Raw genomic sequence first — 26,689 nt, 5'->3', positions numbered from 1 at the left:
AAACATTTCTTGTAGAAAACTTAGGAAAAACTCTTTGAAATTTGGGGATAGACAGAGATTTCCTAGATATGACACCAAAAGCATAATATATAACACAAAAAATTGATGTTAGATTCGACCAAAATTAAAAAACTTTGCTTTTCAAATAACACTATTAACAGAGTAAAACAGACATTCAGAGAAGATGGCAGCTTAGTAAGATGCGCGAGTCTTAGTTCCTCCTCCAGAACAGCTACTAGAAAAGTAGAAACGATACAGAACAGCTCCCAGAGCCATGACAGAGACGAAGAAGACAGCGTACCCCATTCTGGAACGGCTGACTGGCTGGGAGAACCCGCTCCGGTGAGATCGCCGAGGGGTGCGGGCTTCCCCGGGCCGGGGCAGCAGGCGGCCGGAGTCCCTCCTTACCTCCTTCCGGGGACGGCTGGGAGAATTGAACAGGCGGTCCCCTCAAGCCACGGCAGCTGGCACCCCACCCCCCCACGCGTGGCCCCCCGTACCAGCTAGGAGAATTGGATCAGAGATTCCCAAGCCGTGGAGAACGGCGACCGGGGTCCCTTCCAAACACGTGGCTTCCCGGTCTGGCTGGGAACGGTGGATAGACACTTTCCCAAGCCGCGGCAGCTGGCACCCCCCGCCATGCTTGGAGCCCCGGGCCAGCTGGGAAATTTGGACAGGTGCTCCCCCAAGCCGCAGAGGCCGGCGACCCTCCCTGCGCGCGGATCCCCGGGCCAGCTGGGAGATTCGGATTGGCACTTCCCCAAACCGCATCAGCTGGCGACCCCCCCTACAGCAAGAGTTTTCCAAAGTTAAAGGAGCCACAGTATCTTTTACTGGTGGGACCTGCAGACAGATGAGCGCCACGAGCGCCACCTACTGGGCAGGATAAGAAAAACAGAGCCCAGAGATTTCACAGGAAAATCTTTCAACCTGCGGGGTCTTACACCCAGGGAAATCTGATTAAATGCCCAGATGCCAGCAGAAGATAACGGATCACGCTCAGAAAATTGAAAATATGGCCCAGTCAAAGGAACAAACCAATAGTTCAAATGAGATACAGGAGCTGAGACAATTAATGCTGAATATAAGAACAGAAATGGAAAACCTCTTCAAAAACGAAATCAATAAATTGAGGGAGGACATGAAGAAGACATGGGCTGAACAAAAAGAAGAAATAGAAAAACCGAAAAAACAAATCACAGAACTTATGGGAGTGAAGGACAAAGCAGAAAAGCTGGAAAAAACAATGGATACCTACAATGGTAGATTTAAAGAGACAGAAGATAGAATTAGTGAATTGGAGGATGGAACATCTGAATTCCAAAAGAAACAGCAACTATAGAGAAAAGAATGGAAAAATTTGAACAGGGGATCAGGGAACTGAATGACAATAAAAAGCGCACAAATATATGTGTTGTGGGCGTCCCAGAAGAAGAAAAGGGAAAAGGAGGAGAAAAACTAATGGAAGAAATTACCACTGAAAATTTCTCAACTCTTATGAAAGACCTAAAATTACAGATCCAAGAAATGCAGCGCACCCCAAAGAGAATAGACCCAAATAGGCGCTCTCCAAGACACTTACTAGTTAAAATGTCAGAGGTCAAAGAGAAAGAGAGGATCTTGAGAGCAGCAAGAGAAAACAATCCATCACATACAAGGGAAACCCAATAAGATTATGTGTAGACTTCTCAGCAGAAACCATGGAAGCTAGAAGACAGTGGGATGATATATTTAAATTACTAAAAGAGAAAAACTGCCAACCAAGACTTCTATATCCAGCAAAACTGTCCTTCAAAAATGAGGGAGAAACTAAAACATTCTCAGACAAAAAGTCACTGAGAGAATTTGTGACCAAGAGACCAGCTCTGCAAGAAATACTAAAGGGAGCACTAGAGTCAGATACGAAAAGACAGAAGAGAGAGGTATGGAGAAGAGTGTAGAAAGAAGGAAAGTCAGATATGATATATATAATACAAAAGGCAAAATTTTAGAAGAAAATATTATCCAAACAGTAATAACACTAAATGTTAACAGACTGACCTCCCCAAACAAAAGACATAGACTGGCAGAATGGAATAAAAAACAGGATCCTTCTATATGCTGTCTACAGGAAACACATCTTAGACTCAAAGATAAACATAGGTTGAAAGTGAAAGGTTGGGAAAAGATATTTCATGCAAATAACAACCAGAAAAGAGCAGGAGTAGCTATACTACTATCCAACAAATTAGACTTCAAACGTAAAACAGTTAAAAGAGACAAAGAAGGACACTATCTACTAATAAAAGGAACAATTAAACAAGAAGACATAACAATCATAAATATTTATGCACTGAACCAGAATGTCCCAAAATACATGAGGAATACACTGCAAACACTGAAAAGGGAAATAGACACATATACCATAATAGTTGGAGACTTCAATTCACCACTCTCATCAATGGACAGAACATCTAGACAGAGGATCAATAAAGAAATAGAGAATTTGAATATTACAATAAATGAGCTAGACTTAACACACATTTATAGGACATTAAATCCCACAACAGCAGGATATACCTTTTTCTCAAGTGTTCATGGATCATTCTCAAGATAGACCATATGCTGGGTCACAAAGCAAGTCTTAACAAATTTAAACAGATTGAAATCATACACAACACTTTCTTGGATCAGAAAGGAATGAAGTTGGAAATCAATAATAGGCGGAGTGCCAGAAAATTCACAAATACGTGGAGGCTCAACAACACACTCTTAAACAACGAGTGGGTCAAGGAACAAATTGCAAGAGAAATTAGTAAATACCTCGAGGCTAATGAAAATGAAAACACAACATATCAAAACCTATGGGACGCAGCAAAGACAGGGCTAAGAGGGAAATTTATTGCCCTAAATGCCTATATCTATATCCCAGAAAAGAAGAAAAGGCAAAAATTCAGGAATTAACTGTCCACTTGGAAGAACTGGAGAAAGAACAGCAAACTAACCCCAAAGAAAGCAAAAGGAAAGAAATAACAAAGATTAGAGCAGAAATAAATGAAATTGAAAACAATAGAGAAAATCAATAAGACCAGAAGTTGGTTCTATGAGAAAATCAATAAGATTGATGGGCCCTTAGCAGGATTGACAAAAAGAAGAAGAGAGAGGATGCAAATAAATAAGATCAGAAATGGAAGAGGAGACATAACCACTGACCTCACAGAAATAAAGGAGGTAATAACAGGATACTATGAACAACTTTACGCTAATAAATACAACAATTTAGAGGAAATGGACGGGTTCCTGGAAAGACATGAACAACCAACTTTGACTCAAGAAGACATAGATGACCTCAACGAACCAATCACAAGTAAAGAAATTGAATCAGTCATTCAAAAGTTCCCTAAAAAGAAAAGTCCAGGACCAGACGGCTTCACATGTGAATTCTATCAAACATTCCAGAAAGAATTAGTACCAACTCTCCTCAAACTCTTCAAAAAAATCGAAGTGGAGGGAAAACTACCTAATTCATTCTATGAAGCCAACATCACCCTCATACCAAAACCAGGCAAAGATATTACAAAAAAAGAAAACTACAGACCAATCTCTCTAATGAATATAGATGCAAAAATCATCAACAAAATTCTAGCAAATCGAATCCAACAACACATTAAAAGAATTATACATCATGACCAAGTAGGATTCATCCCAGGTATGCAAGGATGGTTCAACATAAGAAAATCAATTAATGTAATACACCATATCAACAAATCAAAGCAGAAAAATCACATGATCATCTCAATTGATGCAGAGAAGGCATTTGACAAGATTCAACATCCTTTCCTGTTGAAAACACTTCAAAAGATAGGAATACAAGGGAACTTTCTTAAAATGATAGAGGGAATATATGAAAAACCCACAGCTAATATTATCCTCAATGGGGAAAAATTGAAAACTTTCCCCCTAAGATCAAGAACAAGACAGGGATGTCCATTATCACCACTATTATTCAACATCGTGTTGGAGGATCTAGCCAGAGCAATTAGACAAAAAAAGAAATACAAGGCATCAAAATTGGAAAGGAAGAAGTAAAACTATCACTGTTTGCAGACAATATGATACTATACGTCAAAAACCCAGAAAAACCTACAACAAAACTACTAGAGCTAATAAATGAGTACAGCAAAGTAGCAGGTTACAAGATCAACATTCAAAAATCGGTAGCATTTCTATACACTAGTAATGGACAAGCTGAGGGGGAAATCAAGAAACGAATCCCATTTACAATTGCAACTAAAAGTATAAAATACCTAGGAATAAATTTAACTAAAGAGACAAAAGACCTATATAAAGAAAACTACAAAAAACTGTTAAAAGAAATCACGGAAGACCTAAATAGATGGAAGGGCATACCGTGTTCATGGATTGGAAGACTAAATATAGTTAAGATGTCAATCCTACCTAAACTGATCTACAGATTCAATGCAATACCAATCAAAATCCCAACAACTTATTTTTCAGAAATAGAAAAACCAATAGGCAAATTTATCTGGAAGGGCAGGGTGCCCCGAATTGCTAAAAGTATCTTGAGGAAAAAAACCGAAGCTGGAGGTCTCACGCTGCCAGACTTGAAGGCATGTTATGAAGCCACAGTGGTCAAAACAGCATGGTATTAGCATAAAGATAGATATATCGACCAATGGAATCGAATAGAGTGCTCAGATATAGACCCCCTCATCTATGGACATTTGATCTTTGATAAGGCAGTCAAGCCAACTCACCTGGGACAGAACAGTCTCTTCAATAAATGGTGCCTAGAGAACTGGATATCCATATGCAAAAGAGTGAAAGAAGACCCGTATCTCACACCTTATACAAAAGTTAACTCAAAATGGATCAAAGATCTAAACATTAGGTCTAAGACCATAAAACAGTTAGAGGAAAATGTAGGGAGATATCTTATGAAACTTACAATTGGAGGCGGTTTTATGGACCTTAACCTAAAGCAAGAGCACTGAAGGAAGAAATAAATAAATGGGAGCTCCTCAAAATTAAACACTTTTGTGCATCAAAGAACTTCATCAAGAAAGTAGAAAGACAGCCTATACAATGGGAGAAAATATTTGGAAACGACATATCAGATAAAGGTCTAGTATTCACAATTTATAAAGAGATTGTTCAACTCAACAACAAAAAGACAGCCAACCCAATTACAAAATGGGAAAAAGACTTGAACAGACACCTCTCAGAAGAGGAAATACAAATGGCCAAAAGGCACATGAGGAGATGCTCAATGTCCCTGGCCATTAGAGAAATGCAGATCAAAACCAAAATGAGATATCATCTCACACCCACCAGAATGGCCATTATCAACAAAACAGAAAATGACAAGTGCTGGAGAGGATGCGGAGAAAGAGGCACACTTATCCACTGTTGGTGGGAATGTCAAAGGGTGCAACCACTGTGGAAGGCAGTTTGGCGGTTCCTCAAAAAGCTGAATATAGAATTGCCATATGACACAGCAATACCATTGCTAGGTATCTACTCAAAGGACTTAAGGGCAAAGACACAAACGGACATTTGCACACCAATGTTTATAGCAGTGTTATTTACAATTGCAAAGAGATGGAAACAGCCAAAACGTCCATCAACAGAAGAATGGCTAAACAAACTGTGGTATATACATACGATGGAATATTATGCAGCTTTAAGACAAGATAAACTTATGAACCATGTAATAACATGGATGGACCTAGAGAATATTATGCTGAGTGAATCCAGCCAAAAACTAAAGGACAAATACTGTATGGTCCCACTGATGTGAACCGACATTCGAGAATAAACTTGAAATATGTCATTGGTAACAGAGTCCAGCAGGAGTTAGAAACACGGTAAGACAATGGGTAATTGAAGCTGAAGGGATACAGACTGTGCAACAGGACTAGATACAAAAACTCAAAAATGGACAGCACAATAATACCTAATTGTAAAGTAATCATGTTAAAACACTGAATGAAGCTGCATCTGAGCTATAGGGTTTTTTTGTTTTTGTTTGCTTGTTTGTTTGTTTGTTTGTTTGTTGTTGTTGTTTTTTACTATTATTACTACTTTTATTTCTTTTCTTTATATTAACATTTTATATCTTTTTCTGTTGTGTTGCTACTTCCTTTAAACCGATGCAAATGTACTAAGAAACGATGATCATGCATCTATGTGATGATGTTAAGAATTACTGAGTGCATATGTAGAACGGTATGATTTCTAAATGTTGTGTTAATTTCTTTTTTTTTCGTTCCGTTAATAAAAAAATAAAAAAAAAAAAACCACAATGAGATATCATCTCACACCCACCAGAATGGCCATTATCAACAAAACGGAAAATGACAAATGCTGGAGAGGATGCAGAGAAAGAGGCACACTTATTCACTGTTGGTGGGAATGTCAAAGGGTGCAACCACTGTGGAAGGCAGTTTGGCGGTTCCTCAAAAAACTGAATACAGAATTGCCATACGACCCAGCAATACCATTGCTAGGTATCTACTCAGAGGACTTAAGGACAAAGACACAAACGGACATTTTCACACCAATGTTTATAGCAGCGTTATTTACAATTGCAAAGAGATGGAAACAGCCAAAATGTTCATCAACAGACGAGTGGCTAAACAAACTGTGGTATATACATACGATGGAATATTATGCAGCTTTAAGATAGAATAAACTTATGAAGCATGTAATAATATGGATGGACCTAGAGAACATTATGCTGAGTGAGTCTAGCCAAAAACTAAAGGACAAATACTGTATGGTCCCACTGATGTGAACCGACATTCGAGAATAAACTTGGAATATGTCACTGGTAACAGAGACCAACAGGACTTAGAAACAGGGTAAGATAATGGGTAATTGGAGCTGAAGGGATACAGATTGTGCAACAGGACTAGATACAAAAACTCAAAAATGGACAGCACAATAATACCTAATTGTAAAGTAATCATGTTAAAACACTGAATGAGGCTGCAAAAAAAGAGAGTAAAACAAGGCAAGGATTGGAAATCATGCACCTGACAAAAGATCTGCATCCAGAATATATATATATATAAGTCAATAAGAAGCAAACAATCCAATTGAAAAACAGGCGAAAGGTTTGAGTATTCATTTCACAAAGAAGGCGTATGAATGGCTAATTGTTAGTTGCCAGTATGCAATCTACCATAAACGAATGGCTTTTAAAAAGAGGTATTTAATAAGTTGCAAGTTAACAGTTTTTAGGCCATGGAAATGTCCCAATTAAAGCAAGTCTATAGAAATGTACCATCTAAGGCACCCAGGGAAAGATACCTTGATTTAAGAAGGCGGATGAGGGGCGGGCCGCGGTGGCTCAGCGGGCAAGAGTGCTTGCCTGCCATGCCGGAGGACCCCGGTTCGATTCCCGGCCCCAGCCCATGTAAAAAACAAACAAACAAACAAAATATAATAAAACAAGAAAATGTTTAAAAGATGTTTCCCTTTCTTCCATCCTTCCTTCCTTCTCTGTCTTTCCTTCCCTTCCTCCCTCTCTCTTTAAAAAAAAAAAAAAAAAAAAAAAGAAGGCGGATGAAGTTCAGGGTTTCTCTCTCAAGTGGAAAAGCACAAGGCGAACACAGTCAGGGTTTCTCTCTCAGCTGGAAGGGCACATGGCAAACACGGCATCATCTGCTAGCTTCCTCTCCAGCTCCCTGGAGGCGTTTTCCTTCTTCATCTCCAAAATTCACTGGCTGGTAGACTCTCTGCTTTGTGGTTCTGTGGCATTCTGCTCTCTTAGAATCTCATGGCTTTCTCTCTTGTCATTCTCTAGCTTTCTTCCAAAGAGCTTCTTCTTTTAAAGGATTCCGGTAAAACCAATCAAGACCCACCTGGAATGGGTGGAGACACGTCTCCACCTAATCAGGTTTAAACCCACACTGAGTGAGTCACATCTCCATGGAGATAAGCTAACTAAAGTTTCCGACATACAGTAATGAATAGGGATTAGCAGAAACAGCTGCCTTTACAAAATGGGATTAGGATTAAAACATGGCTTTTCTAGCGTACATACATCCTTTCGAACCAGCACACTAATAAACATTTGAAAAGATGCTTAACATTAGTTATCAAGGAGATGCAACTTAAAACAATATGATCAACATCCTTTCCTGTTGAAAACACTTCAAAGGATAAGAATAGAAGGGAACTTCCTCAAAATGATAAAGGGAATATATGAAAAACCCATAGCTAACATCCTCCTCAATGGGGAAAAATGGAAAACTTTCCCCCTAAGATCAGGAACAAGACAAGTATGTTCACTATCACCACTGTTATTCAACACCATGTTGGAAGTTATAGCCAGAGCAATTAGACAAGAAAAAGAAATACAAGGCATCAAAACTGGAAAGGAAGAAGTAAAACTCTGTTTGCAGATGATATGATACTATATGTCGAAAACCCTGAAAAATCCAAAGCAAAACTACTAGAGCTAATAAATGAGTACAGCAAAGTGGCAGGTTACAAGATCAACACTCAAAAATCTGTAGTGTTTCTATACGCTAGTAATGAACAATCTGAGGTGGAAATCAAGAAAAGAATTCGATTTACAATTGCAACCAAAAGAATAAAATGTTTAGGAATAAATTTAACTAAAAAGACAAAAGACCTATACAAAGAAAACTACAAGAAATTGTTAAAAGAAATCACAAAAGACCTAAATAGATAGAAGGGCATACCATGTTCATGGATTGGAAGACTAAATATAGTTAAGATGTCAATTCTACCTAAATTGATTTACAGATTCAATGCAATAACAATTAAAGTCCCAAAAACCTACTTTTCAGAAATGGAAAAACTAATAACCAAATTTATCTGGAAGGGCAGGGTGCCCCGAACAGCTAAAAGTATCCTGAGAAAGAAAAATAGAGTCGGAGGTATCACGCTACCTGACTTTAAGGCTTATTATGAAGCTACGGTGGTCAAAACAGCATGGCACTGGCATAAAGATAGATATACTGACCAATGGAATCAAATAGAGTGTTCAGATATAGACCCTCTCATCTATGGACAATCGATCTTTGATAAGGCAGTCAAGCCAACTCACCTGGGACAGAACAGTCTCTTCAATAAATGGTGCCTAGAGAACTGGATATCCACACAGAAAAGAATGAAAGAGGACACATATCTCACACCTATACAAAAATTAACTCAAAATGGATCAAAGACCTAAAGATTAGATCTAAGATCATAAAACTGTTAGAAGAAAATGTAGGGAAATATCTTATAAATCTTATACTAAGAGGCAGTTTCCTAGACCTTACACCCAAAGCAAGAGCACTGAAGAAAGAAAGAAAGAAATGGAAACTCCTCAAAATTAAACACTTTTGTGCATCAAAGAACTTTGTCAAAAAAGTAAAAAGAAGACAGCCTACACAATGGGAAACAATATTTGGAAACGATGTATCAGATAAAGGTCTAGTATTCACAATTCATAAAGAGATTGTTCAACTCAACAACAAAAAGACAGCCAACCCAATTACAAAATGGACAAAAGACTTGAACAGACACTTCTCAGAGGAGGAAATACCAATGGCCAAAAGGCACATGAAGAGATGCTCAATGTCCCTGGCCATTAGAGAAATGCAAATCAAAACCACAATGAGATATCATCTCACACCTGCCAGAATAGCCATTATCAACAAAACAGAAAATGAAAAGTGCTGGAGAGGATGCGGAGAAAGAGGCACACTTATCCACTTGGTGGGAATATCAAATGGTACAACCGCTGTGGAAGGCAGTTTGGCGGTTCCTCAAAAAGCTATATATAGAATTGCCATATGATCCAGTAATACCATTGCTAGGTATCTACTGAGAGGACTTAAGGGCAAAGACACAAACGGACATTTGCACACCAATGTTTATAGCAGCATTATTTACAACTGCAAAGATATGGAAACAGCCAAAATGTCCATCAACAGATGAGTGGCTAAACACACTGTGGTATATACATACGAGGGAATATTACATAGCCATAAGACAGAATAAACTTATGAAGTATGTAACAACATGGATGGACCTTAAGGACATTATGCTGATTGAGATTAGCCAGAAACAAAAGGACGAATACTGTATGGTCTCACTGATATGAACTGACATTAGTGAATAAACTTGGAGAATTTCATTGGTAACGGAGATGATCAGGAGATAGAAATAGGATAAGATACTGGGTAATTGGAGCTGAAGGGATACAGATTGTGCAACAGGACTGAATGTATAAACTCAGAAATGGACAGCACAATACTACCTAAGTGTAATACAACTATGTTAAAACACTGAATGAAGCTGAATGTGAGAATGATAGAGGGAGGAGGGCTGGGGACACAAATGAAATCAGAAAGAAAGATAGACGATAAAGACTGAGATGGTATAATCTAGGAATGCCTAGAGTGTATAATGATAGTGACTAAATGCACAAATTAAAAAAATGTTTTTGCATAAGGAAGAACAAAGGAATGTAATTACTGCAGGGTGCTGAAAATAGATGGTAATCAATATTTTAAAATTTTACCTTATGTGTGAGATTAAAGCAAAAAATGTTTATTTGTTACAAAATTTGTATTTTGACTAGTGCATTTCCTAATATAACTTATGTAGACAGCTTAATTGAACACGATAAGCACATGGAACCTTGAGTAGGGCATGAGATTTTGTTGGTTTGTCCAGAGTGATGCCCCAGTAAATCCCAGAGTGATTTGAACAGTGAATAAAAAAGTATTTGCAAAGCAACAAGCAAACTCACCACGCTCTCCCTGACTATATGCGACATGACTCCCAGGGGTGTGGACCTTCCTGGCAACATGGGACAGAAATTGTGGAATGAGCTGAGACTCAGCATTAGGGGATTGAGAAAACCTTCTCGACCAAAAGGGGGAAGAGTGAAATGAGACAAAGTGTCAATGGCTGAGAGATTTCAAAGAGAGTCGAGAGGTTATCTTGGAGGTTATTCTCACGCACTGAGTAGATATCACCTTGTTATTCAAGATGTAGTGGAGAGGATGCCTGAAGATGTGGAGCTGTGTTCCAGTAGACATGTTTCTTGAAGATGATTGTATAATGACATAGCTATCACAATGTGACTGCGTGATTGTGAAAACCTTCTGTCTGATGCTCCTTTTATCTACCTTATCAACAGACGAGTAAAACATATGGAATAAAGATGCATAATAGGGGGAACAAATGTTAAAATAAATTTAGAGTGAAATGCTGATGATCAGGGGAGGAGTGGGGGGTATGGTATGCATGAATTTTTTTCTGTTTTCTTTTTATTTCTTATTTCTTTTTCTGAATAGATGCAAATGTTCCAAGAAATGATCATGATGATGAATATGCAACTATGTAATGATACTGTGAATTACTGATTATATATATAGAACGGAAGAATGAAAAGCTACGAATGTTTGCGTTTGTGTGGTGTTTTTTTGGTATTTTAAAAAAAATTAAAAATTAATACAAAACAAAACAAAACAATATGAGATATCACTACACACTTAGAAAAGCACACATTTTAAAATCTGATGCTACCAGTGTTTTTTCAAGGATTGTGGAGAAACCAATACTTTCATTTATTGCTGGAGGTTATCTAACATTTTACAACCACTCTGGAAAAACAGTTTGGAGTTTCTTAAAAAGTTAAACATATATCTATCATATAACCCAGCCATTCTTCTTCTAGCTATTTACACAAGAGAAACAAAGCATATGTCCACACAAAGATTTGTCCATAAATATTCATAACAGCTTTTATTATAGTAGTTAAAAGAAATGGAATTAACCCAAATGCCTATCATTAGGTGAATACATAATGATTTGTAGTATATACATACAAATACTACTTAGAAATTTTTAAAATGAACAAATTAGTGGTACATAGAACAACACAGACAAGCAAGGTATACCATGCACAGATCACAAGAAATTCTGTTCTAAAATATTACAATTAACAATGACGTTAGTCAGAAGGTCTCATAAAGACAGTAAAAATGTGAGATGTAACATATAAAACTACGTGCAACATACATACCTGACAAAGGACTAGTCTCTAGTAAAGTAAGTCCTAAATATTAATTTTTCAAAAAAAGACTCCAATAGAGAAATTGACAAAATATTTGAATAGGCACTTTATAGGAAAAAGCCTGAGTAGAGCTCATAAACACATGAAAAGTCGCTCAGCTTCACTGTTAACTGGGAAATACATAGAAAAGCAAATTAACCACAAGGAGTATCATTTCACAACCACCAAATCTGCCATATTTCAGAGATAAGGAAACACCCCATCAACAAATGCAGAGCAACCTGAAGGGACTTAGGCTTGGCCAATCAAATGCTTTTTCCTGGGACTCTGAATCGTGAGAAAGTGATTCAAATATGTGGGATGGCTAAAGGTCACTTATCATAATCTCAGTGACAACATGCTGACCAGACTGTTTCTGCCAAAAGACCACTACTACAGCTCTTGTCAGTTTGATGCCTGATAATTTCCAGGCTTGGTCTTCCATCCTTCAAAACTATGTCCCAATATTTCTCAGTAAATTCCCTTTAACTTAAGCTAGTCAGAATCAAATTTTATTTCTTGCTACCAAAAAATCTTGAAATACCAAGTTTTTTGTCCAATAGAAATGTACAAATTATTTTCCTTTTGAGTATGATGTCACAATTCCTGGAAATGGAAATTTAGTACAACAGTTCTGTATTTATGACTATTTCCAAAATAATCTGCATGCCAGCAAATAACTTTAAGACTTGATTTCAATATTCACTCAAGGCAAAATATTTAACAGGATCAAAATCAAGGCAGGAAATGAGGTACCTAGCTCTTTCCCGGGCTGCATCCTCACGGGCTTTTTCCTTTTCTTGCCTCTGCTGTTCAATTCGGGCTTCTTGTTCTTTCCTCTTCGTCAGTAATTCTTCTACACGGGCCTGTCGTTCTGCCTCTAGAGCTCTCTTGCGTTCCTAATGTCAGAGATGTTTTAAAAGATTATTAAAATATGTATAAAATGGAAATGATTAAAAGTAGCATATCTTTGACACATACATTCAAACTAAGTATATCCCACCTTGCCCCTAGGTGTTATGCGTCTCAGAAATTAAATAAAAATCAAATCTCAGTGATATCTAGCCTTCATGTGTTATTTACCAGTGTTACATTTAATTATGAGAACATCATGCTATTTTAAACAAATGTTATGTTAAACATATTCCATGGGAACCTAATTGAATACAACCTAAAGGTTTATACTAGTAGATAGTTATAAATAACCTGAACATGTTGAAAAACACACATTTAACAAATTCTGCTTCTTAATTAAGCTTATATAATGGAATTAATTGAAGAAAAGCTCACGAGAAGGAGAAAGAAGGAAATATAACATAGTGGGTCAGATTCCCTGGTTTTGTTTCCTGACCCTACTGACCTATACTTTACTGACTGGGTGACTATGGCCCAATTAGTTACATTCTCCATGCCTTAGTTTTCTGGCAGATAAACAGTAACATTGCTGATTACATATGATGTCGTGAAGATTAGATGAGATAATACACAGAAAGCACCACAGGGAATGCCAAATAATAAATTCTCAATAATTACTTATCATCATTAAGGCAGAAAACTCTTCATCAAAAGAGGGCAAACTTCAATGTGAAATACTGTACTGTGTAATTTTTTTGCCTAGTAACAGTATTTTTCTAATTTTCACCATGTTGCTAGTATAGTGACACATTTCTTTCAATCCATCCCCACTCCCTAAGTAGCTCATACAACCTCTCCACCTGTCCCTATCTCCTCATAATTAATGAAACACACTGATTCTATTACTTTCAGAATGCTGGCAAGTCATTTCACCTTAAAGAACCTCAGTTTCTTGTGATATTTAAATTACTAATACAGGTAAACACTCTACATAGGGTTTGCTAAGTGCTCCATAAATGACAGCAGAAAAAAAATTAGCAGTTACTCTTTACAGAGCAATAAGCAGAAATGAATTTTTCTAAAAGTTACAGAACCCCCAATGGTGACTTCATTTCCACAATAAGCTCTACCACATTGGGAGTAAACTCTTTTAAAGCAGTAAATCAAAAAGGCATCTATTTCTTTTTCAAGAGGAGGGAAATCTAGAGAGAAAGTACTGATTTCAGGAAGGAATATCTGACAGACTGTAGATTGTTGGAGACATTCACTCAGATTTTAAATACATTCATTAGTGTCTGGCATATTATTCATGAATTGGTTGTAGCTATTTCCCATTAGTAAGAGTATGTGGAAACTTGTCTAGGTATACAAGATCTCAAAAAACTCTTAAGACGCAAAACAATCAAATCTGATATAGGAAAATTTTCCACTAAAGAAAATCATAAAACATTTTTCCCCCTTCATGCTTGCATTTATTTGAAGTTTGTAAAAAACTGTATTATGCCTGAAAACGCAAGTGTCACAATGAAATACAAAAAGCTTGGACATTAAATAAAAAATATCAAACCAGAACTTTTTGTTTCATCTTCTACAAAACCAAAAGCTTGAGGAATATAATTCTAAAATTACAAATTGGTCTTATAAATTAAATGTTATTAATACTATGTAAAATTAGTTTATGTGTACGTGTAAAGTAGCCAAGTTGTAGATGCATAAACACGTTAACTTGTTGATTATTTTCATGGATAAAAGACCTATACCAAAATTATACTAGGAGACAGCTGAATCTCAAAAAATACCCAACCTTTTAATCTCTATTTTTAATAAATGGTAAAAGAGAATTGGTAATTTCATCTAGTTTTTCCCTTTCTAAAATTTATATCCCCTAAAGACAGGAAACTGTATCCCACCCCAAAAAGCACTTGCACAGGGTAGGAATTCCAAAAATACTTGTTAAATAAATAAATGTGATTTTATAAAATAATATGCATTACGAAGATATACATACAAATAAATATTATAAACCTACAACAAAAATATAAGAAAGATAATGAAGCCAAGCCTTCAGAAGAACTTCCCCCACTCCCACAACATACTTTACTCCATATTGGGAGATGTGTTCATGGCAGCCTAAGAAATGATTCTGCCTAAAGAATACCCAATGCTTGATCTAAGAACCAATAAAAGTTTCACTCAGTAAGTTATTTTTCAGAAACCTATAACCTTCAGATGGTTCCTAGGCCAGACAATTCCTGAAACTCAGAGTTACCAGTCTCTCCAAGAGCATTAGCCAGTTGTATACCCCGACCCCATAACGTCAACACCTCTTTTCAACATAAGGAAGTTAGAATAGTCATTGCCCAAATACCCCTAATGATTTGGGGAAGGATCAAAGGAGGAGGACGAGCTGAAACACAGAAGACAGGATTTAACAAATGAGTATGACCACTCAATCATTAAACTGATATATTCTTTCAGTCTCTAGTGTCTTAGAGCAGCTAGAAGGAAACAGCTGAAATGGTAGAACTGTAACCCATACAAATTTTGAAATTTGTTCTACAAGTACTTGTTAAAATGTACTTTGAAGTTTCCTGGTTTTTTGTATATGTTATATTTCATAAAAAAATGTTTAAAAAAAGTATGAGAGCAAGTAGCAGGTTGAAGAACAGGTAACTGAATGAAAAACTTCAAGGTAGTAAAACTTCAAGGTCATAGGTATTCTGTTTGGACATTGGATAGTCTTGGGTATAGTGTCCACAAATAATTTTCCAAATGATCTTTAAAAGAACTATAATTATTAAAATGGATTGAGTCCCTCAGATATTTTGGTAGTAAAATTAATAATAAAAAAGTTGTTGACTTTATTCTTATTCAAAAAGTTAAATTTTATAAGCTTTTAAGCTTGTCAAGCAGGATACAACTCCAAAAACAAAAATAAACTTGTCTATGTGACAGAGCAAAAAATTCAAAACTGATAAGAGAGTTGCCTTATACCTCTCATTCTGATTTATTTTAGGGTACAAACTTCAAGCATTTGTGGAGAGAAAAGAATTTGTTTTTCCCTCCTCTGGGGTGGTGTGAGAAGTTAGTCTGTCATGCCAAGATCTAAGAGTCCTCAGATAGCTATATACCATAAATGACTGTAAAATGCCAAAAAGCAGCAAAATATTCCAGCTACAAGTTATAATTCTGGTCATTATGAAGTTTGACCTTTTGGTTTGCTATAATGTTAAAACCTCTAAATAGGTGTTAGTTTCTCTACAGTATAATCTTAGTGTCGATTTTCCTGTTTAAAAAATTTTTAACTTTTTCACTATGGTCTGCCCTGCACTGTTAGATTTCATTGTCACACATGCTGCTGGGTTTTTTTAATTGGTTTATTAAGAAGCCTTTGAAAGTCGTCAGTAAACAGATTCATGCGTATGCCAAAGAATGAGATCTGACCCTAAATATCTGGTATTTTGCCAATAGTTTTACTGATAAGAGATTACTGAAAGTCAGTCACAGTAATTGAAAATAAACCCCAATCTCTCCTAGGCTATTTTATGCTTTGTGTAGAGGACAAGATACCATTACAAGACATTTTTCAAGTATAGATGCTAGTATTTCATCCAGTAACAATACATTTTAGACTGGTCAGAATTACTGGTAGCTTATTTTAAAGCAAAAGGAAAAACAAATGAACATGAGTTTTCTGTCTTTAGAATAATTTATGAATATATGTTGTGAGGGTAGTTTTCATTTACCTATTGAGTTATTTTAAATATTATTGTACAGCACTATTATTAATTTCTTTTCTTAAAACCTAAAAATCACCGCAAATATTACATGAAGTGCTTCAAACAACAAACTGTCTTTGGTATATTAAACTTTTTTCTTTATGCATCTGCAAAAAAAAAAAAAAAAGAAGAAGAAAGAAAGGATTCTACAACTCCCTCTGTATGTCTACAATTAAAATGATTAGGGCAAAAAGGTCTGAGGAGAATACTTAAGGAAGCTGGGCTTAAAACTAACCAATCAAGGATTTACATGGCAATAACGGCAAATTGAGAATATAAGATGGCAGCATTAACTTAGTATTTCACTTATAAGAAACAAGGACCACAACTATGTTTAACAATTCATGAAAATGTTTCAAACTTATAAGTAAAATAGATAAAGGGCCTTTGAATTCTGTATGAAGTCAAATTCTTACTATTATTATATTACAGAATGTGTTGCATTAGCACCTTGCAGAACTAATAATGACTACACATTTTTAAAAATTCAATTGTAAATGTAAGCTACATATTACTAGTGCATTTTTTCAAGAATATCCTCAGTTTATCTCAAGTAAATTTATGTGGGTAGGTTTTAAATTTTTCTTTGAAAATTAAATCCATAGGAAATGTCTACATTTTTAAAAAGATAATTCTCAGTGTTGATAAGTAGAGGAAATTTCTTACAACTTTTAGTAAAAAAAAAAAGCTTTCCCTTAAGTTCTAAAGAATATTCCAAATTATGAAATAAGATTCATCATTTTTAAAGAAGATACATATTTTATTTTCAATCTTCAAAACTGCAAAATAGCTGCAGAAAAGGGACCCAAAGTATCTATTCTAAAAACATGCAATATTACTCATCTTTTTCTCCCCAAAATCCAGCTGAAAAATCACATCTTTCAGAGAACTTCCATTGATGCTCCCATCATACCAAGAGAGCCAATTATTTCCTCCTCTGTGGTTTCTCTATACCTTGTATAGAAGATTCTTTCAGATTTTACTGTAATTTACTTTTTAGCATAAAGGCAATGAATATATCTTATTTATCTCTGAATTACTAATGTCTGAGGGTTATGAAAAATCACACATAATTTCAAAACATATTTATTTTTATGAAACAGTCCAGCTATTAAGAGACAGTAATAATGTTGAAAGGAAGTCTTAAATTAAAAATAGAAATATCATGCTATTTTATTTACCAATTTAAGTTAACAGAGTATTAAAATTAATTATAAAAATGAAAACTTTTGCTGCTCCTTGTTAAGAAAAAGCTAAACTCACTCTAATAAATAGCATTCTATATTTTTAAACTTAAGGTAGCTTGGCAATCAGGTTAAAATAAGACATCGAACTCAAATAAAGATCAGCAAAGAAGATGGGAATGCCTGCTAATGCCCACAAATAGCAACAACTAATCAACAAAATGATATGAAGTAGCATAAATGAAACTAGCATTCCTAATTTTTAACATAATAAAGTTCTTCATGATCTGCCCCCTAATTCTACAGGCAATGCTCTCTCACATCTCCTTCTACATGGGATGCCCTCCCACACCAGTTCACATTATTTGCACCTGTCTCATTTTTCAAAACTTAGTTATCACATCATCTGGGAAATTTTTCCTGATTTTCTCATGCCCTCCCCATTCTCAATTTGAGTACTGTACTCCCCTTTGTGCTACCACAAATGCACTTATCTTAATGCATTAAGATTTTGTTTATGTATAGATCGCCAAGGACATAAAAGAGATATTTCCTTGTTCTCAGTCCTTGGACATAATATGGCATATGGCTTACAGTGGTAATTCAGTAAATGATCATCGAATGAATGAACAAATAAGTAAATATTAGTGACAACAAAATATGTCTGCACTTATACATAAATATTGTGAAATTTGTTCTCTATATCAAAATTGTCAGATCCTATAAGAGTCCTCAGGAAAGGCTTTCTATTAAGGAGGACGATCTAAATTAGATTATAAACAGCATTAGAGTTAATGCTTTAACCATTCTTCCCATCCTAAAAACTGTATCCAACTGGGGGTTTACTACCCAGATTAAAAGCTTTTTAAAAGCTAAGCAATTAAGGTATCTAATGACACTTCCCAGTAAATGTCAGGTGCCCCTTGTTACAGGATAAAGATTGGCCAGTTTTTTAAGGCAATGTACACTGATTTAAAAGCAATTCTTTCTAATTAGGGGGAAGAGTATAGTCCTTCTCCCAGTTGAGGTGGATTCTAATTCCATGATTGCAAACTATTGAGGAAAGCATTGCATTACCTTATCTAAAGGAATAAACACTGCCTTTTATTCATGTTTCCAAACAGTGCTATACCAAACCACACACTCTTGAAAGCAAATATTAGGTCTTATTCTTTTCTGCATCTTCAGCACCTAGCTCAGAGCCTTGAATATGGCAGGTCTTCAATAAAGGCATGCTGAATAAAAGTCTACCTGCACAGCTTCATCACGGGCTTGCTTTTCTTCCTGTCTTCGCTGACGCTCTTCCTGTAACTCATTAAGCCTCTGCTCATATTCCTTCAATTTTGACAGAACATCATGGCGTTTATTCTGAGCTTCAAGGGTATTTATAAAAGCAATTTCATTTACCTTCAATAAAAACAAAGAAAGTGAGTTTCAAATCAAGTTAATTTTAAGAAATACCACAACAATTAAAAAAATCTACATAAACATGCAAATAAATGATAAGACAAAATTTTTTAAAAATGACTTATTGGCTTTTTCCCCAATATTTACCTCCTCAAAATGGGGAATAATCCTGTGTACATAACAAATCCACAGGCCACAGGAAGAACTGATTCAGGGTAAATAAATTTCTGCTATATAAAATATATTTAAGGGAAGAAAGAATTCAAGATTCTTATACAGACCATCTTCTAAAGTTCTACTTAATATTTCTGTAATTTGCAATTATGCAAAGTACTTAACATTTAAATAAATATGCACATTTTAATTCTAAAAAGTTTGAATGGACTAAATTTTAAATAAAACAACAAAGCATTTTTCTTCAACATATACTGAGTAAGCGATAACAAGCTACCAAGTATTGAACTTTATACACCACATCCTTAATTTCACATCTTGAGTGTTGATAGTCAAGTTCTCCTAGAAAGTACAGTTTTATGCATAGAGTGTAGTGAACGATAAGCTGGAAAAGTCAGTTGTGGTCATATTTCTCATCCTTGAAAGCCTGAGGAAAGGTATACTAGAGTAAAAACGGTAGAATGAAATAGGGGAAGTAAGTAGTGGGGTTCTCTTTGACAGAAGCATAGATTGCAGGAAATATACCACAAGATATTTTACAAATCTCAGACAAGAAAGTATGAATACATTTGTAACTAAGCTTCATCTTCTCCATTCCCCAAGGCACATAAAAGTAGATAAACATTATCCCCATCTTTCAAAATGTACTTAAAGTAGAAGACAACCAGGTATAGTCAAGGAAAACTGATCCACATTATACCATGGCAAACATGTTGAGCAAAGTCAAGATGAAAGAAAAAGGAATGGCAACTAATAAACTGTGATGGTTAAGATCATGTCTCAATTGACTAGGGCATGGTGCCCAGTGGCCTGATTGCTACTATACGGATGTTCCATGGATTTAAATTATTACTCAGTTGATTGCATCTATGGCTGGTTACAGCTGCAATTAAAAAGGAGATTCCCTGCACAAATTAGAAAAGTCTCATCCAATCAGTTGAAGGCCTTAAAGAAAGAATGGATGACTTCAACATCAGAAAGAAGAGTCTCTATTTCTACTTCAGCCAGCCAGCTTCTCTGAAAGAATTCACTGAAACCTTCATTGCAGCCTCCTTGGAAAACAGCCTGGCAATTCCTCAAATGGTTTAAATTCAGAGTTACGATATGAACCATCAATTCCACTCCTAGGTATACACCCAAGAGAAATGAAACCATTTGCCCACTCAAAACCTTGCACACAAATATTCATAGAAATCTTTTTCTTATATAACAGCACAATAAAAGTGGAAACAACCTAAATGCCTATCAACTAATGATGGATAATAAAACGTGATTTATCTGTATAATGAAATGACCATTGAAAACATTATGCTCAGTGAAAGCAGCCAGTCACACAAGATTTTATTTATATGAAATATCTAGAATAGGTAATCTATGTAGACAAAAATATTAACACCTCCCTAGGGTTGGAAAGAGAAAAGAGTTGGGGGAAAATGGGGAGTGACTGCCAATGGTGTGGGATTTCTCTGTGGGGTGACAAAAAATCTTTTAATTAATTATTGTGATGGTTGCACAACTCTGTGACTGTAACACAAACCACAGATTGTTATTTTATGTAAGTCTACTTCAAATGGATGAACTGTATGATATGTGAATTATAATTCAATAAAGCTGTTTAGAAAATTACCTGTTAAGTTCATCAAATATTTAGAAGCCAAAGAACATACTCTGAGTAAACCACAGGTCGAAAAGACATCACAATGGCTATCAGAAAACATTTTGAACATATTGTACAAACAGGCTTTATGATGATTACTTATATATATTTTTTAATATGCCCATAGATAAGCTAAGATATTCATTTTAGGTGGTTAAAATTTTCATATGTTAACTGGAAAAATATTTGTATCTTCGTATTTTCCTGAAGTCAGGAAAATATTCAGCAACATGTCATTATTACAGCAATGCAGATATTTGTAAGAACTTTCTACCTCATATTTTGAGAGCATTCACAGTTTTGAAGGGTAATCAAACGGTATCAAAGCTAGTGTTTGATAGAGTTTAAGAACTTTGCTATTTGAATTTCTAGATTTTTTCCTTGCACAAACATAGGTTTTACAATGATTATATGGATACTTTACTTAAATATGCCTACGGTTAAAATAACTATGATATCTGTTTTTGGTGGTTCTAAGTGTATTGTTTGTTTTCTTAAATACAAAAAAAAAGAAAAAATATTTTGAATTAAATAAAAAATAAAACAAAACTTCTAAAAGGTGTGGTAAGCAGCTAAATCAAGTATCTGAGGAGAAATTTACTGCAGTAATAAACTATATGAGAAAAACAGAAAGTTGTTGAAAGGCAAAGACCCAACTCTCCAACATAAGAAAATAGGAAAAAAGAAGAGTAAATAAACACAAAGCAATCCGAAGAAAGATAACAATTAAAAAGAGCAAAAATAAAGAAAGAGCAACCTAGAGACTCGATGCAAAATCTGTTAAAATTCCAGCAGCATTTTTGGCTCCAAGTTGCCAAAACAAATGTTGAAAGGGAAACTGGAGGACTCACACGTCTCAATTTCAAATTTTAATACAAAGCTATAGTTTTCAAGATGGTGTATTACTGGCATAACTATAAGCATGGAATAGAATTCAAAGTCCAGAAATCGACCCTCACCTCTATGGCTAATTGATTTTGTGTGTGTGTGTGTGTTACAATCTTTCTTATTTTCTAGTATGTTAAACTAGCCAGAAGGAAATATGTGAAACTATAGTCATCCATTAGCCTTGATATTTGATAATGATTGCACAACTACAGAGCTTTCATCATGTGACTCTTTGATTGTAAAACTTTGTGACTGACACTCCCTCTATCCAGGGTATGGGTAGATAAGGTTTAAAATAAAGACATGCAAAAAATAATAATAGTGGTAAATTGGAACTATGGGCAGAAATACCCATATGTAAACTATGTACAATCATTATAGTACTACTTTGATAATTTTTCATCAGTTATTAAGTGTTAACTACTGTTAACAAAGAAGTAGAGTTACAAAAAAAAAAAAATATCATCCATTGCAACAAACTCTTTACAGTATGGCCAACTGATTTTTGTAAAGGATGCCAAGTCCATTAAATGGGGAAAGAGTAATCACTTCAACAAATGATGGACAACTGGATAGCCACTTGAAAAAAAAAGAAGGTGGAAACACCCCCACCTCCCACCATGTACAAAATTCAAATAAAATAGAGGAAAGACCTAAATATAGAGTTAAAAATATAAAACTCTTACACAAAAATACAGGGGCAAATGTTCATGACCTTGGATTTGGTGATAAGTTCTTAGATATAAAACAAAAGCATGAACAACCATAAAATAAAACCGAATAAATGAATTTGACTTAATAAAAAATAAAATCATTTCATGCATCATAGAATATTAGTAAGACAGTGAAATAACCCACAGAATAGGAGAAAATTCCTGCAAATCATATATATGATTAGGCTTAATATCCAGAATACATAAAGAACTTTTATTGTTTGATTGGAAAACAACCCAATTAAAAACTAGGCAAAAGACTTGAAAAGATATTTGTCCAAACAGTATATACATGCAGCCAAAATGCACATGAAAAAGATGCTGAATATCAAGGCTGAAGTCAGCAACATGCAGCGTTAAAACATATCCTGAAAAAAACCTTCCCAAGATTCAGCAAAATTTCCATCCAGGACCAACTGGTCCTCTTCCCACACTTCCCTTGGTCCTGTATAGCCTGGGAGTTTCTCAGAGGCAGTGGCCCAGATCCCTTCCACAGGAGAGACTACAACACAAAGGCATTCAAGGCAGCAAGTAAGAAACCCACGTATATCCAGGCACATGGGTCCAAGCTCACAGATACTCAAGGCAAAACATAAGAATCAAAGAAGGACTGCATACAAAAGGGCCCCAAGGTAAGGGTGGCAGAAAGACACCATGGTAGAAAGACTGGCAACTGCTGCACTCACTGTTTTTATTGGCTGGACCACATAAACACAAACATAGACGGCTCTGGGGTGACCCACCTTTCTGGACTGACCCCATCTGGCTCTCCAGGGCAGGATACCCTAACAGTGAAGAAACCAGAGACAGAAAAGCCTAAGGGGGGGGGGGGGGAAGTGGGGATGAGGGAGGAATTAAATAGAACTGCTGTAAGATGGGAGGGTTCCAGAAATGAAAACTGTAAGAAAAACAGGAAAATGAAGGAGAAAGAAAATTTAAACAAATCATAGGAGCTGGGGAGAAAATTCTACACAGAAAAAACATGATACATGGTGTAAGAATAAAGGAAAATAAGCTTTCTCATGGAGGTTAAATAATTACACAAGAAATGCAATCTTAAAAATTGAACTACATTTCCAGGGCAAGAATCTAATGAAGAAGAGCTGAGAAAATATAATCAGTTAAACATGGGCTATTCTAAGGAATAGAATAAGTTAGACCAAGTACCAAAGAAGAACCTTAACAGAAAGCCAATCAACCATAAAACCCAAGGCAATAAGGAGAAGCTGACCTTCAGAGTTAACTCAGCAAGATAATCAGATGCCTAGACAGCAGCAAAAAATTCCAAGCCATGCTAAGAAAGAGGAAGATATGGATCAGTCCAGGGAACAAACTGTAACTTAAGACAGAGAATTTGGAACAACTAATTAAAGAAGTCCAAGTAAGTCTCCTAAATCAATTCAAGGAGGTAAAAGAAAATATGCATAAAGAGATAAAGGCTACTAAAAAGACAATAGGTGAACAGCAAGAAGAATATGCACATATACAAAGGAAAATGAAACAAATGATGGGTATGAGAAGCACAATAGTAGTAAAAACTTACTAGAGGCATAAAACAGCAGCTTTGAACAGGCAGAAGAATCAGTGAACTAGGAAGACAGGACAATCGAAATTATACACTCAAAAGAATAGACAGAGAAAATAATAGAAAAAAATTGAGCAATGTCTCAGGAATATGAGTAACAGGACACAAACATATATGTCATGGGTGTGCCAGAAGAAGAGAAGGAAGAAGGAAAGAAAGAATATTTGAGCCATAAAACCCTTAAATTTATTTTTTGTATTTATTTTTTTCACAGAGGCAGGCACCAGGAATCGAACCTGAGTCTCCAGTATACAGGCCTCTGCTACTGAGCCACCATTGCCGCCCTACCCTTAAATTTAAAAAGATCTAAAATCAAACCTAACTGCACCCCTGGAGGAACTAAAAAAGAACAGCAAACTAATCCCAAAGCAAGTAAAAGGAAAAAATAACAAAGATCAGGAAAGAAAAAATGTAACAGAATAATAAAACAAGAAAGGGAATTACCAAAACATGATTCTTTGAGAAGATCAATAAAATTGACAACCCCTTAGCTAGAATGACAAAATAGAGAGAAGATACAATTAAATACAATCAGAAATGAGTGGGGGGACATTACAACTGACACCACAGAAATAAAAAGCATCATAAGAAGACACTATGAACAATGGAATGCCAGGAAATTAGGCAACGAATATGAAATGCACAAACTTCTAGAAACACACAAACAAACTACACTGACTCAAGAAGAAGTGGAAGACCTCAAAAGTTCAATCACAAGTAAAGAGATTGAATCAATCATCAAAAACCTCCAAATAATCAAGAGCCCAGGACCCAGGTGGCATCACAGGTAAATTCTACCAAGCATTCCAGGAAGAATTAACATCAATCCTGCTCAAACTCTTTTAAAAAATGGAAAGGAGGGAACACTATGCAATTCATTTTATGACACTAACATCACGTGTGTTGTATGAAACATGGCAGAAAAGCCATGTTATTCTAATCCAATCTTGTTGGGGCAGACCTATTGTTGGGTGGGACCTTTTGATTAGGTTGTTTCCCTGAAGATGTGACCGACCCATTCAAGAGAGTCTTAATTCTGCTTACTGGAGTCCTTTAAGTCAGAGACATTTTGGAGAAAGCACAGATGTTTGGAGACAGAAACAAACCGCAGGAGATGCTAAAATATGAAATTCAGAGTTTTCCCTGGAGAAACTAAGAAAGGACCCATAGATGCCCAGAGAGAGAAATGCCTCAGAGACACTAACAGAAGACTCACAGGACACAGAGAGAAAGACCAGACAGTAGCTGAAAGTAACAAACCTGAAGTAAAAATCAGCAGATGCCAGCCATGTGCCTTTCCAACTGAAAGAGGTGTTCCAGATGCCAGCAGCCTTTCTTCAGAGTCCAGGTATAATCTAGCTGATGCCTTAAATTTGGACATTTTCACGGCCTTAGAACTGTAAATCTGTAACCTAATCCTTTCAAAAAAGCCAATCCATTTCTGGTAAACTGCATTCCAACACCTTCAGTTTTAAAACATCACCCTAATACAAAAGGCAGATAAAGACACTAAAGAAAATGACAGATCAAGTTCTCTTTGAATATAAGTGCAAAAATCCTTAACAAAATACATGCAAATCAAATTCAACAGCACTTTAAAAGAATTATACACCAGGATCAAGTGGGTTTGCAAGGGTAGTTCAATGGAAAAAAAAAAACAATTAATGTAATACAGCACATGTGCCAGTTTAAAACTGTCTTGTACCTCAGAAAAGGTAAGTTCTTTAATCCTCATTCAATATTGCTGGGTTGGATCTTTTTCATTGTTTCCACAGAGATCTGACCCACCCAGTTGCGGGTGGTAACTTTTGATTGGATGGTTTCTATGGAGATGTGTCTCCAACCATTCAAGGTGGGGTTGCTTACTGGAGCCCATTCAGAGGGAATCATCTTCAAAAAAACTTTAGAGTCAACAGAGCCCACACAACCAGAGACCTTTGGAAATGAAGGAAAATGCCCCCAGAGAAAGCTATTGAAGAAGCTGGTAGAGAAAGCCAGCAGACGTTGTCATGTGCCCTCCCAGCTGACAGAGGTGTCAGAAGCCAAAGATCTCAGCAGATGCCAGGAATGTGCCTTTCCAGCTAACAGAGGAGTTACAGACAGCATCAGGTTTTCCTGAGTAAAGGTAACATCTTATTGGTGCTCTAAGGACATTTTCGTGGCCTTAGAACTGTAAACTTGCAACTTAATAAATTCCCTTTTTAAAAGCTGTTCCATTTCTAGCATATTGCATTTTGGCAGCTTTTACAAACTAAAATACCACATTAAGAAAATGAAGGGGAAAATACCACATGATCATTTCCACTGATACACAAAAAGTATCTGACAAAGTATAGCATCCTTTCTTGGTAAGAATACT

The 26,689-nt window shown here is 35.9% G+C and overlaps 1 protein-coding gene across 9 annotated transcripts in view; it reads right to left on the bottom strand.

The window, feature by feature from the left end:
- SCAPER (S-phase cyclin A associated protein in the ER) overlaps positions 1-26,689 on the bottom strand; it is a 678,157-nt gene that overhangs the window by 369,607 nt on the left and 281,861 nt on the right. For all 9 annotated transcript variants that reach the window (XM_077128470.1, XM_077128471.1, XM_077128472.1 and 6 more), the window contains 2 exons: positions 19,158-19,313; positions 12,845-12,987 (listed from right to left, as the gene is read on the bottom strand). In XM_077128470.1, coding sequence (XP_076984585.1) covers positions 12,845-12,987; positions 19,158-19,313 — 299 coding nt within the window. The remainder of the gene's footprint in view (positions 1-12,844; positions 12,988-19,157; positions 19,314-26,689) is intronic.

Source organism: Tamandua tetradactyla, chromosome 14 (assembly GCF_023851605.1).
Source record: "Tamandua tetradactyla isolate mTamTet1 chromosome 14, mTamTet1.pri, whole genome shotgun sequence".
Taxonomy (NCBI): Eukaryota; Metazoa; Chordata; class Mammalia; order Pilosa; family Myrmecophagidae; genus Tamandua; species Tamandua tetradactyla.
Note: the sequence above shows the minus strand (reverse complement) of the source record. Positions and strands in the feature narration are given on the sequence as shown.